Genomic DNA, 17,923 nt, shown 5'->3' on the forward strand with positions numbered 1-17,923 from the left:
ATAGTCCCAATCAAAAAAGAAAAGAAAATCTTTGCCAGAGTATCCTAATAAATTATTCATAGGCAGGATTAAAATTCTATCATTTGTTATTCTATAGTAGTACAGTGGAGTTTGAGCCAGTATTTCATTGTTTCTAAGCCATATCTTTCATATTTTCCTATATCTGCCAATTAAATTTTAGGAAATAAAATATGAAAATACACAAACATGTAAATTTTACTAATCAAGATTCTTGGCCAAAAGATTTTCTCACATAATTGTGTTAAGGATTTCACTTTTCCCCCATCTTTCTGTCCCATAACTCAAAGGCATAAAGACTATAGGGGAAATCCATACCAATGTAACTTTTTATTTACAGGCATTTACCAACTATATTAGAGATTATAGTCCTGTGAGAAATTAAGTACACTCCATGTACAGGTTTTTTTTTTCATTTTCAATAAACGTAGACATAAAATATCTTCATTCATGCAGTATATAAAGGTAATGTATAATTGAATCAAAAGAACTATAAAAAATTGACTTTGCAATCATTTATTCAATAAAAAATTTAACAGACATTTCATTTCCTCCTGTACAAGAAGAATACTCTTGAGTAATTGACCCTTTTGGCAAAAACAACCTTAAATAGGTGTTTCTTTTAACTGTCTATCAGTCTCTTATACTGATGGAGAGGAACTCTCACTTCTAACTTCTCCATGCAGAATGTTTTCAGCTGTGCATAGCCAATTTCAAATCAGTCTATAACATCTTTATGGGATTTAGAGCCAGACTTTGACTTGGCCACTAGAGAACTCTCCATTTCTTTTCTTTTTCCCCCAGACATTCCTTGGGGAGTTTACTGGAATGTTTAAGTCATTGACATGTAGCAAAGTTCTCATTTGTCTGAGCTCTAGTCTTCTGACAGATGGTCTCAGATTATTCTTGAGCATCCTCTCATACAATGAAGAATTCATAGTGGATTCTGTGATGGTGAGCTGCCCAGAGCCTGATGCAGCAAAACAGCCCCAAATCATAATATTTCTGCCACTATGTTTTACAGTTGGTATCAGGTTCTTCTGGTGAAATTCTGTCTTTGGTTTTCATCAAACATCCTCTGATGTATACTTTGGCCAAATATCTCTATCTTTGTCTCCTCTGTCCAGAGTACATTGTTCCAGAAGTCCTGGTCTTGGCAAAAACCAGGAATAAGCTTTAGTCTTGCCCTGGTGTTCTGTTTGGACAGCAAAGTTTTCACACGGCACACCTTCCATGTAGATCTAAGTTGTGCAGCTCTATTTTTAAAAGTAAACTCATGCACTTTGACCTCAGTAGTGGCAAGAGTTATTGATAGGTTGTGAATATAGCATTCTATGGTCCTTAGAGACTTTTTCCAGCATCTTGCTTTCTGCTCTCGTGCCAAACTTACTAGGATGGCCTGACTGGGACAACTTGGCAGTTGTTTGAAATCTCTACTTGTAGATGATCTTCTGGACAGTGGAATGATTAATGTCCAATTGCTTGGAATTCCTTTTAAATCCAATCCCAGACCTATAGACTTCAATAATCTTTTTTCTGAAGGCCTCAGTGTGTTTTTTTTTAAATCTAGGCATGGTGATACTACACATTTCAACAGCAAAGAGCAAACAAATTAAATGTCTTGAGATTTCAACAAGACAGGTTCCTCCCAGATCTTCTGTAACCAAGTTCTAATCATTTGTACCTGATCTCATGCACCTGAGTCTAGTTCTAGATATTTGAGGTAATGATAAATGTAGGGGTGTCCTTAATTTTCCCATAGACATTTTCATTTAGGTTTATTTAAATTACAAGATAGACTACAAAATGTAAATGGTGCATGATATTTGTTATATATATATAGTGGCATTGTTGAAATGAAGATCAAATATTTGTATTTTGAAATATATTTTAAAAGTTGAAACATCAAATGGGGTGTCCCAAAGATGCTTTTTGAGGAGACAACTGGACTTTCTTTCCTTTTCTTTGAAGATGTTTCGCTTCTCATCCAAGAAGCTTCTTCAGCTCTGACAGGATGGTGGGGAATGGAAGGACTTATATTCCTTGCAGATAGCTAGTAATTTTCATCCTTTTAGAGAGTCGTTGAAATACTAATCGCTGTCCTCAGGGTCACCCGAGCAGTGCTCCTGGTTCATGTCTTCAAAAGAAAAAACAGAAAGTCCAGTTGCCTCCTGAAAAAGCACCTTTGGGACAACCATCACCTGGATGACTGAGAATCTCTACAGACATCAAATGGGGTGTACTTACTTTTTCACATAACTGCAGATAAATCTGTCCTCCAGATGGAGGAATACTGTAGGCATGCAGTTTCTTTAAGAACATAGATTGAATTACTTCCACCACTGGTGAAAGCTAAACTGTATCATTTGTAAAACTTTATGGCACTTTGGGTTCCAAAAGCATTAAAGGAACAGCAACATAAATGAGTTCATTTCATATAAGGGGAAAAAAATCCGGTTTGCAAGGTTTCGGCAGCGGCAGGGATTCGCGATACTGAGCGATCCCTGCTGCGTTCGCCGCCAAGGTTACCCCGATCCGTTTGGATCTGGGGGATATAGCTGCCCCGTGAGAGGCAGCTGAAGACAGGGGGGATCCGGACAGGGGCTTGGGGGTGTCGCAGACCCCCTCCCCACCCGGCAGAACCCCCTTTTCCCAAGGCGGAGGAGCGGCGGTCAGCAATGGCCGCCACGAAGAAATCTGCAGCCGGACAAGCAGGAGCAGGAGGGAGAAAGTTGGAAGAATTACGAAATTTGCTTTCAACCGGGACAAGGCAAGAGAAAGTGCCCTGGAGGCTTGAAGGCTGCTAAGGATACATTGTTTCCAGTGAGAGTTACAAGCTGCGAATATTCTTAAAGGGAAAGTTTTTGTTTTTTTTCGTTTCACTCTCCTTCCTAACGTGACAGCGGATGGAAAAAATCTTTTTGGCTGTGAGTGGGAAGGGAGAGGGGGAAAAATTGGAGCAAAATTTGAAAATAAGGAGAAGATTGCCTAGAATTCTAAAGAGTTACTAAACATCAATAAGACTTCTAAAAGATATATTTTAAAGGGAACTTTGTGACTAAACTTTAACCCCAGAAAGAGAAAGTGAAGAAGGAGAAAGTATTTAAAAGGAACAGCTTGTTTGGATTGTGTGGTGATTTTGGAACTTCTGAGAATTATTTCTGACTAAAAGCACTTGGGTGGTTGTTTGGAAAAACTTTTTCTCTACATAATGGCATCACTTGTGGATGGACTGAAACTTGTATATCAAAAATATGAAAAAGAAAAGCAAGAAGGGAAAGATGTCCTTGGCACTCTTTTTCAATTTTTAGAAATGGTGGTTTGTACTTATGTAAAGTTAAATGAGCAACAGGATGATGGGGACAAAGAAGAAGCCATCTTTGATGAACAAATAACTTTGGTTGGAGAAGGGAAAAAGAAAGAGAAAAAGGAAAAGAAGACTTTAAGACCTGGAAAAACAACCCAAAAAGAGAAGAATAAGGTGAAAAGGGGATATTATGTTAGGAAACAACAGAAAGGGGGAAAGCAGAATAAAAGGGAGATGGAGAGACAAGGGGGTAAAGAGGACAAGGAGAAGAAGAAGCAAGGGAGAAAGGAAGGGATGAGAAGCCTTAATGGTGGGGAGCAAGATGTAAAGAAGCAAAAGTTTTTTAGAGATAATGGATAAATTTTTATTGAAAAAGGGATTCTAGAAAGGTACATAAGATTGTGTTTTTACATTTGTACTTAGAAATAACCTTAGAAAATTGGAAATAATATGCAATTTAAAATGTGATAAAATATTTAGTATAATTTAGTGAAATTTTTGTTAAGAAAAGGGGAGTACTGTAATGAAACAATTATTTAAGATATGTGATGTGGGGGGGGGGGGAACAATTTTGGAAAGCATAAGTGTTCCCACAAAGGCATGATATTTAATTGAAATGGGTAAAATGTTTAAGATATAAATGATTGTTAATATTAATGATTAGACTATGTTATCCTAGTGAAACATTTTGAGAAATGAGAGATTAGAAGTAGAAGAAGGGGGAACATCGTAATGAAATAATGATCTATAATATGTGGTGTGGGGGGGGAATAACTATGGAAAATAGGTGCTCCCATAAAAGTATGTGATTTAACTGAAAAGTACTGTGCTAAATATTTAAGATATGAATATCAATATCAATGAATAGATTTGTATTGGTTTTGATAATACTGTATAATTTTAGAATGTACCAGACAGAATCCCAATGTAAGTTATGTGTTCTATATTAAGTATTATAAATATAGGGGAAAGAGATAAAGGCATCATACTCCATTTAGTGTACAGGAGAAGTTTTTTTTTTTAAAGAAGAAAGATAAATGGATAGCTGGAAATAGAACAGACAAAGAATAATAAATATTATGATTCGAATTGAGAGGAGATAAATAAAATAAAATTGAGAAAATTTAAAAGAGAGGAGAAGTTATATAGAAAATTGAAAATGCTAATAAGATATGGAATGGTATGTAAAATGAATATGAATTTGAATTTGTGTCTGTACCAAGAGTTTTAACCCGGGACTAAGCAACTCTCAGAAAAGAGATTTTTTATGCTTTTATGTTTTGTGTGCTTGTGTATTTATGTTTTGTATGTCTTTAAAAATTAATAAAATTTGTTCAAAAAAAAATATCCATATTTCTTAGGGTAACCAAAGTTATACAATATTGATGGGCAGTTTACCTACTCATAACTCTATTTTTAACCTGAATTGACAGCCTCATTTTGTCTCACTTTTTTGTAATATTTTGCAAAAAGCTTGCTATTGTCAATACTGCTAGCTCAGATAGTTTTATTTCAGTAGCCATTGTGTTTGGTGGAAATGTTATCATTTTCCAGGTCATTGAAAAAAATACTTGTGGGTTCAGTCCAGCCTTAACCCAGTCAGTTCATTCAACTCTCCAGACCCCACTAGCCTTAGGAAAATAAACTTTTATATTTGGGGTAAACCCCAAATTCTGGATGCAAGGCTTCAGTATTCTTTGTTTCCCTTTCCAATATACTGGCATGTTAGATATAGAAAAACTGTGCTTTTCATTTTGTAATAGTTGCAGTATATAGTTGTGTGAGAGCTCTTGTGCTTCATACTGTCCCAAATATGTATGACTTCCATTCTTATTCCACTGAGAAGTTGCTAAAGTTCCCACTGCCTTTGGGAGAATGTGTGGTAGAAAATTGAAGCCTGAGCACATGACAAATAAAAGGACTGTATGAAGTTGCACACATCCTTTGATTGCGCATGGATTATATTGACGAGCATTCAGAAATCGGGCATTATGTGTTTTTAATTCTATGTTAAATCCTTTCATATTTTTCTGCACTCCCCTTGCATTTTTGGCTCTGTTAACAAAAGTAAACTAATAAAATATGGAACTCATAAAAAGCTTTGGTCTGCAAATCTAAACATTGGGACAAAATATTTTGATTTGCTATAAACAGAAAATTTACCATAAATCATTTTATACCAGTTTCCTGTTAGACAGCATTTATTATATTGTATTGTATTTAGCATATGCCAGGTGATCTCTGCTGGCCCATATGGTAATTTTTCTGTTACCATGTTTTCCCCAAAATATGACCCAGTCTTGGGGGGAGGGTGTCAAAATAAGCACTAGAGCTTATTCTGGGGGAATGTCTTATTTCCCCCCCTTGTATGCGAGGCCCATTTCTTCTGCTTTCTCATGGCCGTAGTGGGGCACGAAGCCATGTGGTGTCCAAGGGCTGCTGCCATGAGGTGGGAGGATGGAGCTGCCCCATGCACCCTACATTGGCTTACCTCGGGGGCCCCACAGCCAGCTCACCCACACCCTGACACCTGCATCTCCTTGCAGCGGCAGCTCCAGAAGCCCTGTCCAGCAGAACCCCACATGGCCGCCAGCCTACTTCTGTTTGCTTGAGGCTGCAATGAAGCAGGAGGCCGAGCAACACGCTGGTGCCATGGTCTCGAGATGAGGCAGGTTGATGAAGCTGACCCATATGCCTCACACTGGCTTACCTCAGGGCCTCCGCAGCCAGGCCATCCACATCCCGACACCTGCCTTGCCTCGTGGCCATGGCACTGGCACATCGCTCGTCCTCCTGCTGCATTGCATTCGTGAGCAAGCAGAAGTGGGCCCATGGCCACATGGGTTCCTGCTTGGCATGGCTGCTAGTGCTGCCACCATGAGGCAGTTGTTGGGGCAAGGTTGCCCTGGCTGCAGTGCAGGATGCGTGGGGCAGCTCCAACCCCGCACCTACCTCGCCTCACCTTGTGTCAGCGGCACCACAAGCTACCAGACAGAATGGATTGGAGGCCAGCTGCGCAGGCTCTTAAGTAGGGCTTATTTGGGGGGTAGGGCTTATATTAGGGGCATAAAAATCATGCTAGAACTTATTTTCAGGATAGGACTTATTTTCAGGGAAACACGGTAATAGAAACCCTTTTTTTTTTTTCATTTATTTCTCCTGTCATTTGATTAGTAGGGATAGCATAGATATATTTATTAAATTTATTTAATATTAAAATAATATTAATATTATTTATTTATTAAATATAAATTTATTATTAAATAAAACATGTAATAAAGCAAGTAACTTTAAATTATCACATGAGTATAAAGGCTGACTACAATAACAGCATTTAATGTATAATGGAAATAAAGCATACATGAAAGGAAAAGGAATGCCTAGCAAATAGTTCAACACAAATCAAGGCTTCAACAGAGATATGGCCCCTTGATGTATTTGTAGGTGTATGTATGAATAATGCTGGTTTACAACTCATTTGACTTTCTGAGAAAGTCAACATAGAGTTTCATAGTCTTACATAGACTGTCGATCTATGATGCAACAAAGAGTATAGATTTAAAAATATTAAAGACAGCAGACTCAGGATTACAGCCAAACAGCTGTCCAAGCCCAAAGAACCAAGGGCATTCTTTAATTTGCTGAAGTATCCTAAAAAATGGAGTGGTTGGGGAGACTTAGAATGTCACTGGGATTAAGGTAAAAAGCAAGTCTGATCAAAGTTTAGATTTACTCCTGTACCATAGTGATAAAATTGGTAAAAGGGCAATATTTCTCCTATCATGTATTGTGTTATACTATATTTGGATATTATGCATATATATTATTGTGCATTTATGTAATGTAATGTTATTAAATATACTGTCAAATATTAAAGTTGTTTTATTTCTGTTTTGTGTACAGGTAGGTTTTGGAGAGTTGCCTTTTGATAGCACCGACAGCTTCAGTAGTTATCCTGATCTGTGTTTCCGAGTGGCAAATTACAGTTTCCTGTGTCAAAGTCAATAAAACAAAAAATAAAGATAAAAGATGGCAAGCGTGATGATTTTTTGATCTTTAAAAAGTTTGGGATAGTTGCCTTGTCACAGACCCTTTTCTGGATCCTGCTGCTTGCTTATTTTAACTAAGAAGATTCCATTATTTTGTATAGAACCAATGATACTCACTCATTTATTTATGGGACATCTTGTAGGACATTTCCAGAATAGGAATGAGATAATAGTAAATTATTATTTATTAAACTTGTATGCCTCCTAACTCTCAGTGAGTGACTGACTCAGGGGGCCTCCGAGGGAGGGGAAGAGAGTGACTCCTGCCTCCCGCTGTCATCATCATCTTCTTCTTTTGGGTTAGTGAATCAATTAAACCTTTCATGATAGTGAGATCGCTTTCCCAAATTAATTATTTTTATTTTTGAAATTTACCAGTAGTTGCCTTGTCACAGACCCTTTTCTGGATCCTGCTGCTTGCTTATTTTAACTAAGAAGATTCCATTATTTTTGTGTGTGTGTGTGTGTATACACACATATATAGACATATGTACCCACACATGTACATATGCATACATGTACATATTCTTTTCTCTTTTTGAAGGCATTTTTCTGTGGCCGAAGTGACTATTTCAAAGCCCTTCTAGAGGACCACTTCTCAGAGAGTGAGGAACTACAGACCCAACCCAGCATCCCTGTGGTGACTCTTCACGACATTTCAGAGGAGATCTTCATCAGAGTTCTATATTACATCTATAGTGATGACACAGAGGTGAGGCTGGGGTTCTTTTTCAGCATGAGGCCTTTTAGGCTATTCCTTCTAGCAAGGATGACAGTGTTATAGAGCAAAGTAAACATGGCAGAACAGGCATTGTATGATGCTTGCTGTATTTTTTTGAAGATAAATGTCTTATCTGTTTCTAGCACTGCAGTCTTCTGGACAAGGGAGTGGATCCTGGGACCTGTTGGGAGCCACACTCTTCCCAGCTTAGGAGTCACAGTCCCAAATACTTGTACCATCACTGGGACCATTTTGGCCTTTACTTTCACATATATCTTTGTGCGTGTGTGTGTGTGTGTATACATACACACACACACATATGCATATACAACATGCATACACACACTTGTGCATATATAGACACATGTTCTTTCTTTTTCTTTTTTGTACGGTATACTATTGGCTTAATAGGAAAGACGGGGGGAAAAGTCCCAGAAACAGAAACTGTAGTGCAGTGATGGCTAACCTATGACACGCGTGTCACTCGTGACACGCCGAGGCACTTTGACTGACACGCCTGTTGGTGTGGGGAAAACCTGCACATTTAGAGGCTGCCTGTGCTCTGCTCCAATCCCTGCTCCCTGCTTGTTGCGTGGAGGTGTGGTGTCACCGCTGCCGCAAGATCTTTGCAGCAGAGAACCAGTTTTAACCGCCATAAACTGAGGTTTGTCAGTTCCATTACCTCAGGAACGCTACAGGAGGAAAGGAGATCCATGAGGTTCACAGCCCTGTAAGGTGGCTTTCCGATCCCCATATCCTGCACCTGCAGCCCTGAGACCAGGGAGACGAGTTTCACAGCCCTGTGTGATCACCCCAGCCCAGTCCGTCATAAACCAAATTATTGATATTTCTTGAAGTGATACACGACCCGAGGAAGGCTACACTTTTTCCCGATTTTCGACACACCAAGCTGAAAAGGTTAGCCATCACTGCTGTAGTGATTGCCAAGAATACTACAGGGATGTATATCCATAAAGGGAGCAGGAAGCTCAATGGAAAAGTGACTTTACAGAAACCTGAGTGCACAGAGTGGTCAGTTTGCCAGGAGAGGGCAGTAGACAGTTAGCAAACTGGCCAGAGCTAAAAATAGTTTCCACTGTTTTTATGCTGCATTTTCTTGTCGCATATAGTGCAAAGTCTCAGTAGCAGCTTTAGAATTTAGAAAATTCGTAATGGAACTGAACTCTATAGCATGGATGCTCTTATTTTCTGTATCGTATTCTGACAATTGAGTTCTGAGGAACTTGCTAAACATGTATTTTTCACAAGTAATGATGAATTTGTTTAGTGAGAATTCTTCAAAAAGGTAGAGGATATGAAATAATAGCGTGGTGTTTGTGATGTCAAAATGATTATAGACACCAGCCCACTAAATATCTTTTCCCCCCCCATTCAGATGGGGAATTTTCAGTGTAAAATGGAAATATGATAACTGCCACATTCAATCATTCATTATGCAGTCCAATTTGGACAAAATGAACTTTAAGATAAAATCATAAATATATGCCTTATTTTTCTAAGTATAAAAAGAAATTAACATTAACAATCTGAGCCAGGAAGTTCCATCGGGTAGTAATAGTATGATGGGTAAAATGTGAGGTGGAGACCTCATTTCCATACTTTGAATGTATATCTCACAATGAGCTAGCCTAATTTCACTGCAGAGGAACTTTGCATGTGTACTGTATACATGTGTACATGTGCACAGTACTTCATGTACTGAAAGGCAAGAACAAAGGCAGAGAATAGCTGCCGCTTTTTTTCTGAAAATGGATTTTAGGGATTAGATTGCTGTTCACAAGAACTGCTTTTTGCCTGGTTTGTTTTTTTGTTTTTGTTTTGCTTAGAGAATAACCATATTTGCTCTTCAACGGGCATAAGTGAAAGATAGTGCAAATCAAATCTTTATAAGGTCATAGAGCAGCATATTAGTGATAGTGACTTCTTTCTAGCATAAAAAACACAGTTATTGTATCTGTCCTCTCCCTAAATTTATCGCACCAAGAAGATACGTTGGTTGCGCCACAGTCTTGAGAAAATTGTTCTGCAGGAACTCTTGTTGCTCTGTGAAACATTGCTTGAGATTGTACACTTTCCCTTTCCCTTTGCTGCCCTGCAGGGCAACAGTAATGCTGCCAAACGAAGCCATCTGTCCTTGTTTTCCTTTAGCCAGCTAAAAGGCACTTCCCCAATTGCACTGTCAAGGTCATTTCGAATCAGGATTTCATTCCCTAAGATGTTACTACTCCCCCCTAGCTTGGTATCCTTTGCAGATACAATACAGGTAGTCCTCATTTAAGGATCATTTGTTTAGTGACTATTTGAAATGCTAACGGCGCTAAAAAAAAAATACTATTTATATTAGTCCTCGAAGTTATGGCCATTGCAGCCACCACATGGTCATTTGATCAGAATGTGAGCACTTGGCAGCCTGCCTGCATTAATGATCACAGGGTGTATTTTGACTCTTCCCCTCCTGCCCACCATCCTCCCATCTCTGCCCTTTTTTGGCCACGCTGTAGTCTGCTGCCCCTGACTCCCTGCACTTTGCCACCCCTCCCACCCCCAGGCGACTTTCATGAGACAGCTGCTGGCTTCACCTCATTAGCAGGAGGAAGGAGATAACAAAGGTCAGATGGAGGTGCAGGCAGGTTGATCAGAAGAGCAGAGATGGTGGTGAGGAGATAGGTTGATTGGGGACATTGAAGCATTGTGGATGTAAAGGTGAATGGTATGCTCCAAGCACCTGAATTTTGATCCTGTGACGGCAGGGATGCTGAAAGACCCACGGCAGACCCATGATAAACACCATTTGTTTAGCACCATTGTAACTTTGAATGATCGTTAGTTACCTGTATTGTGAGATAAATGAAAAGACTGAAAATATGAATGCTGTGTGTAATCATTAACAATATTGTGGGTTTATTAATCTTAAATTACGCCTATGCAGATCAGGGAGTTGAGGAATAAGATCCCAGAAAACACTTGTTATTTGTTGGATTTATACTTCTTTTCTCCTCAAGGAACTTTAGGCACCATACACAGCACTACACCTTTAATTTCCCCCCCCACAACAGCTCTGTGATATAGGTTGAGGAGAGAACGTATGAGTGATCCCAAGTGCACTTCCATGGCTGAGGTTGGACTACAACCTGCGTCTCCTTAGTCCTAATCCAGATTGGGCTTTCAATCTGTTTTATAGTTGGGCCACATATTGGTTTGGAGTCATGCTGACATTGATACCTTTTTGTCCCAGCAGTTGTCTCCTGAAAACGCCTATGAAGTGCTTTGTGTGGCCGATATGTATCTGTTACCTGGGCTCAAGCGTCTGTGTGGGAGAATTTTGGCACAGGTTCTTGAGGAAGACAGTGTTGTCAGCATCTGGAAGATTGCAAAGCTATTCCAGCTGACCCGATTGGAAGATCAATGCACAGAGTATATGGCAAGGATAATTGAGAAGGTAATAAAGAGGAGCTGAAGGACAGCTACTATAGATATTATTTGTCCGGCAGGCTGCAAATGAATATTTGATACAAAAGGTCTTTAAAACTTAAGTTCCAATAAGCAGTTATTTTATTTGTAAAATTTGCTATTTTTTATAACCATAACCACAGTTGGTTTCGATAGAAATTGATGTCTACAACAACGGATGTCATATAGTGAAATAAATGCTATTTCCCATGTTATAGTGAGAAAAGTGATAACTCTGCCATAAAAAAGGAGCTGTTTCTTCATCTAAAAAACTTTTATCAATATAAATATTATGTACAATTACAATTTATATTTAGCCAAAAACAAGACAATCCTAAATTTAAAGCAATCTCATCAAAGGTGGAATAAATAGAAGAATATGAAGATTAACAAAAATCTTAACATTGCCAGCTTCAGTGAAACCAATGATAGATATTCCCTCCTCAACCAATGATCTGATGAAGTGAACTACAGCTCATGAAAGCTTAATGCCTTTTAATAAAAAATATTTGTTGAAAAAGAAAAGATGCTATTAATTCCTGATTTTTCCCCTACTTCAGGATATTGTGATGATACACTTTTATATGTTTCTGTACTGCCCAAAACTCATAGTCTAGGAAAAAATAATTAATATTTCTAACAATAATGAGACAGAATTGGCCTAAAAGAATACATTATGTCAGTTGTTCTAAGATAATATTCTGTGTTATTAACCAGAATGTGTGATGCGTTTTAATTTTCTCAGACCAAACCTTTATAGAATGAAGAGATTTCTTAGAATTTCTTTGAAGTGATTTAAATTTGTCATAAACAAGATGAATTCATAAGAACAGTTAACATAATCCCTAAGCTTCTTGGAACCTCAGTGGCAATTGTGTTAACATCCATATAAGTGAGAATTGATATAATTAAGAATGCGTATGAAAATGTTCTTATTTGGCTATAAAGTCTCTTATTATGCATTGGAAAGTTATTTACTTTTTTTTGTTTAAAACCTTTACTCCAAAATTGTTAGTATTGAAATGACTGTCATCCTGATTTATATGGCTGCTGTATTACAACATTTGAAAATATGCAATATAAATATGAAGTATTTTATATTATTGGTGATGTGGTAAGCAAATTGAAGTGGTTTGTCTGAACCAGTTGTTTGCCTGATATGCTTAGCACATGGTTGGTATGTTTAGATAGAGGTGTAACATGTGAATGAGATATTCATCCTAGTTATTTATGAGATGGGTTGACAGAATTTGCTGTATGTGTGTCTGTGTATTATTATTTATAAATTCAATTGTGTATTTTTTTGCCATATGGAAAATATTTTTTCTAGTTTGCATATTAAAATAACACTGGTTTCATATCTTCTATTTTTTATTTTTTTTGCCATATACTAAATCTTGGCTGCATGGACCAGCTTAGGGCTACAAGAGATAATTAAAAGAATGAGTTATCATATACATACTTAGGTCACATGCACCAATGGCCTGTTGCTTTAATCTTGAGTTTATGTTGTACCTTTATGTTGTACACATAGAGAAAGCAACTTTTATCATTCTTATTAAATTGATGGGGAAATCATTTTTGAATTATGCTTTAAGTAGCCTGTAGTACATTGTTATATTCACTGTATGTGTATGTGATGATAATAGATAGATAGATAGATAGATAGATAGATAGATAGATAGATAGATAGATAGATAGATAGATAGATAGATAGATAGATAGATATCGATATCCATACCAGTGTTTGACTGAAATGCTGGTGTTTCCTTCAATGCAATTTCACACATGGTTATAGAATATGGAAAATCTATTTGGCCAGCACCAATTTTTCCTTAGTGAAATTCACTGTTCCCTAGTCAATTCACTGATGTTATAAATGGTTCTAATTAGCACTCCCACATAAGTTGCAACATTCTTTACTTAACAGGCTTTGAGAGAGGTGTGAAATTCTTTCCTGTCTGTGAAAAAGCACCCCCCCCCCCAAATTAACAGTTTCACTAATACAAAATTCCTCACCTATATTTTTTTAAAATAGGAACAAGCATGGCCCAATTTTGCTTGCCATAGGCCCAATAATTGGTTTTTTTGTAATTGTCCTTCTCATCTCCAAGTCAGTACGAGATATTGAACTAATCTCCCCAGAGTTCAGAATTCAAAGAAGTCCTTTTCATTATTATAGTTTATTAGAAGAAGCTATTGAAAACAGAAGCACAAAGTGGAGACAATACTTTCTATGATGTGAGGCTGCAAACATTCCCCTGTGAGTTGTGTGTTTAAAAGCAATCTGGCTAAAAGATCAAGGGTCAAGGTTTGATCCCAAGATCCTTAGCTATTGTTTTTAAAAGATTGTGCCATCACTATATATATATATATTTTGTTATAGCATTAGAAGGCTGCATTTTTAAGATATATGTGCCATCACTATATTTTTTTTGTTATAGCATTAGAAGGCTGCATTTTTAAGATATATGTTTCATCATATTCTCAGAGCAATATCAGGCCGGTGAAAACAGTGATTTTTAGGGTTAGACGACTTGCACTCCTACGCTGCAGGATTATGCGCTTGAGACTGTACTTCTGTTGCCATTGACAGCATAGGTGAAAACAGTCTGATAAAGATTCTCCTGGATTTATCCATTTTCTGTCTTTTGTTTCTTCAGTTAGTGGAGTTTGAGGAATTTGCAGCAGCCGTGAAGGAGAATGCTGATGCCGTGGAGGAGCGGCAGGAGACTGATTCTATTCCTCTGGTGGATGACATCCGTTTTCACATAACCAGCAACGTTCAAACATACAGTGCCATTGAAGAGGCTAACCAGAAATTAGATGCCCTGGATAATCTTTTGGCTAGCATCGGACTTGAATGTTAAGCTGGGAGATTTTCTTGTGTCGTTATATGAAGTATCAGTTCAGAGTTCATTTCTGCAAAGTTCACATCTTTTTCTCTCTTATTTGGTTTTCCCATTTCTTTATATTTTATTTAAGTTTCTCTTATTTTTTGTGTTACTGACTATTGCATCTGGGTTAATATTTTTCTTCTTCCAGGAAACAGGTCCCCAGAAGAATCTGTAATTTAAAAATATGGTTGGGTGTATCTAATGTTGTTGAGGAAAGATTTGCATGTTTTATGTAATGAATGTACCGTTTAGCGTATAACTGCAGTCCCAAAAAGCCCAATGAAAATAGGTCCACCCTTCAGAACATTGCCATTCCTGCTGGATAAAGAAGGAAATAAAAACTTTTACTGAATTATAAGAATAGGAAATTGGTGGACTAGAAGCTGGGACTGCCTGCTGTTAGTCTTACAGCCTAATCTTCCAAATGTGCACAGCTGGAACTGAGCAGACCCGTTTCTAGTCTAGCTACCTTATTCATCAGGTGATCAACTCCAATTGCTTCTTTAAAAAAATTCTGTTCTGATCCTTGAAATAAAATATTTTGTCATCACTAGGTGCAAATGCACTCCCCCCGCTTTTCCCCCCTGCTATTTTGTAGGGGACATTGAGACATGGAGGCTTACCATATCTGTAGATAGTAATGTTCCTTTGATTTTATTATGCTTGGGGATTCACCCAACTGATTCACAAATTTTAGCATGGAGTATGTATGTACAAGTGACTGTGTTCTACTTGCATGATACCACAATGGACCGATGGAGCATTGTTTCCCTTTGCAGTGGAGGTATACATTTGTTTTGTGCAGATCCCAATATTGTGAGGCAATAGAAGGTATCATCTTGCTAGTTCTACCCTTTGATATATTGAATGGCAGATGGGAATATATGCACATGCCATAGTCTACACAGTGCAATATTTTAGGGTAAACATCCTTTGGATTAAGTCAGTTCACATTAAGGTCACCTATGTGAAGGGCTGTATGAAAATTTAACATTCTCTTGTTGGATGCAGTGAGGTGTAGGTAATCCATATGTACACAGTTCTAATATCTATGATCACCTGTTGATAACAGATGTTCTGGCTGGCTCTATGTAATTGGCAGGTTTCCTAAATGAGACTAGTGCTGTTTCCCCATTCTGTATATATTAAATCTAGGGTATATATAAATAACTCATGAGATTAGTTTAATTACTAAATTCAGAATAGCATAGCAGAGTGATAGAGGTGCCCTGAACTAACATTTGTCAAGTTTTCTACCTGACCTTTCATAATCTGCATCGTCATGCCATATTTACATGTTGCACAATTATTAAGATCTTAGTCTGTAAGTAAATAGTGTCTTACCACTGTCCAGGTCATTATGTTCTCTGTTACTCCCCCCCACCCGCTCAATTAATATGAATGATAGATGGAAAATGCATTCTGGCCATTCAGAAAGTGGGAAGGGAGAGATGGGGGAAATGCAGTAAAATGAGTGCGTAATATAGAAACCATAGTAAGTAGATCAGCCAGGGTTCTATGTCACCCAACCACCCTAGAATTATGTGCTTGTCATTAGAGAAATTTGACAAGGAAAATACTAAATCCCATTTGGCTTACCCTGACCTTATGAGGCAATATTTTTCCTATACTACGGTACTACTGTTAGTAAGTGTTACAGCAATTGCATTGATAGATTAACTTTAGTGGGACATTGATGTGACAAAAATGATGTTGGACTCTAGCACAGTTTTCCATGCACTGATAACTCTTTACACATAAGGTCAAGAAGTTGTGTATTCCTAATAGTATGCCAAGGAAAGCACACCTCTTAAAGGAATGGTGCTTATTTAAAAGCATGTGGAAATCGTCTGTTATTCACAAGCCATAAATAAAAGCCTGGCCAGGATCTTTTTCCCCCTGCATTGTATGAGGAAAATCAAGGGAACTAAAATGCTGGATTTCTTGACATTTCTTTTCGGCAAACATCTTTGGCAAATATTTTAGACTGTTTCTTGTACCAACTTATAAGCCCCCTCCAGTGAATAAATGGACATCATAGTGGAATAAATTATAACAACCTTTTCTGTTTCAATTTTTTATTTGAAATAGTAAATTATTGGAACAAAAACAAAGCACAGTAAGCTTTTTTAAGCATCCTAGTGTTCTCTTCCTTGCAAATATCTAGTAAAGTTAACATGATATAAGCACAGAAAATTACTACTAGTAATTGCTTATTGGTGGTTTTTTTTTAAATAAAAGACTTTTTAAAAATATTGTCAAGTGAAGATCCAGTTAACTTTTAGGCAATGAAGGTGGCTGAACAAAGCTTTGTTCATAGTACTGAGAATTATAAGTAAATTCAGAATGAATTACCAGTATTACTGTGTTTGGAAGCTGCTTCTCAGTACAGCTCCTTGTTGAGCTATCCCCTTGCTCTGTCTCATATTTTGTTGGTTGCCTTGATATAAATCAGAGTTGTGGATAAAAACAAGCACCAGTAGTACCTATTTAACATTTGGTGAAAAGTCACCTTTCTTAAATCCAAAGAAGTTAGGAAAACAATGGATCTCTTAATTATTTATTGTATAGTCTTCCTGGCTATTAATTTCATTGTAAAAAGCTTAAATGTCAGACTTCTTACTATTATGAATTTACTTTAACCTTGTGTTATTTAAAATAAAAAGAATGTAAAGCTTTACAGAATGGCAACATAATTATATACAGTATTTAAGAGCTTAATATATAAGCATGAGTGCAGCAATAAAGAGTCTATTTCATTAATCTGCTTTTCCTGTGCTCATTAAATACTAAAATTGAGTTGCTGCAAAAGTTCCATGTTACTTAGGCTCCCAAGACTCAACCTTGATGCCATCTTCCAATCAACAGTAACATTTTCTGATGACATATTTAATTGCCAGAAGTTGCATAGAATATCCTTTTCAGTTATCATTTAGAGATTTTATAGTAGCTTGGGAAAATGCTTTATATATGTAGAACTGATATCACTTAATTCGACACTTAACACAACTATCAGGCTATTGATCCAGAACTTGCATCATTTCTGAATCTGATCTCATGAATGCTGATATTTTATAGTACTTAATCCTGTGTGGTTTTAAAAAAATGAAAAACTGAAATCAGCACAAGCTTTTCATGGCTTTGCCAGGAAAAAGTAACATAGAGGGAAACTGAAGTAATACCAGCATTTTTCTTAGGTAATTTAATATTTTGTCTCCTTTCCAGAATTGACAGGTATCATTCTAACTTCACCAAAGCAATCCAAGTTTTAGTAGTTCAAGGCTTGTCAGTAGCCCATTCTGGCTGCCTTAGTTCACAATACTCCTAACCTTTCAATATCATGCTACAAGATGTTAACCAAACCTTGCACAAGATATATGGGGTTCCAGAGATCAATGTGTATGGTGTCCACAACTTTAAATTCAAATTGTAATGCTTATCACCTAAATGGTTGTGGACC

At 37.3% G+C, this 17,923-nt stretch overlaps 1 protein-coding gene across 1 annotated transcript in view; it reads left to right on the forward strand.

Annotated features, from left to right (window-relative positions):
- ABTB1 (ankyrin repeat and BTB domain containing 1) overlaps positions 1-17,128 on the forward strand; it is a 34,866-nt gene extending 17,738 nt beyond the window's left edge. Inside the window, exons 9-12 of the mRNA XM_087954692.1 lie at positions 7,229-7,323; positions 7,915-8,086; positions 11,355-11,555; positions 14,230-17,128. Coding sequence (XP_087810818.1) covers positions 7,229-7,323; positions 7,915-8,086; positions 11,355-11,555; positions 14,230-14,436 — 675 coding nt within the window. The 3' untranslated portion in view covers positions 14,437-17,128. The remainder of the gene's footprint in view (positions 1-7,228; positions 7,324-7,914; positions 8,087-11,354; positions 11,556-14,229) is intronic.
- The last annotated feature ends 795 nt before the right edge of the window (positions 17,129-17,923 follow it).

This window comes from Notechis scutatus, chromosome 2, assembly GCF_049901735.1.
Source record: "Notechis scutatus isolate UNSWTSFEM ecotype Mainland chromosome 2, rNotScu1.2, whole genome shotgun sequence".
Lineage (NCBI taxonomy): Eukaryota > Metazoa > Chordata > Lepidosauria > Squamata > Elapidae > Notechis > Notechis scutatus.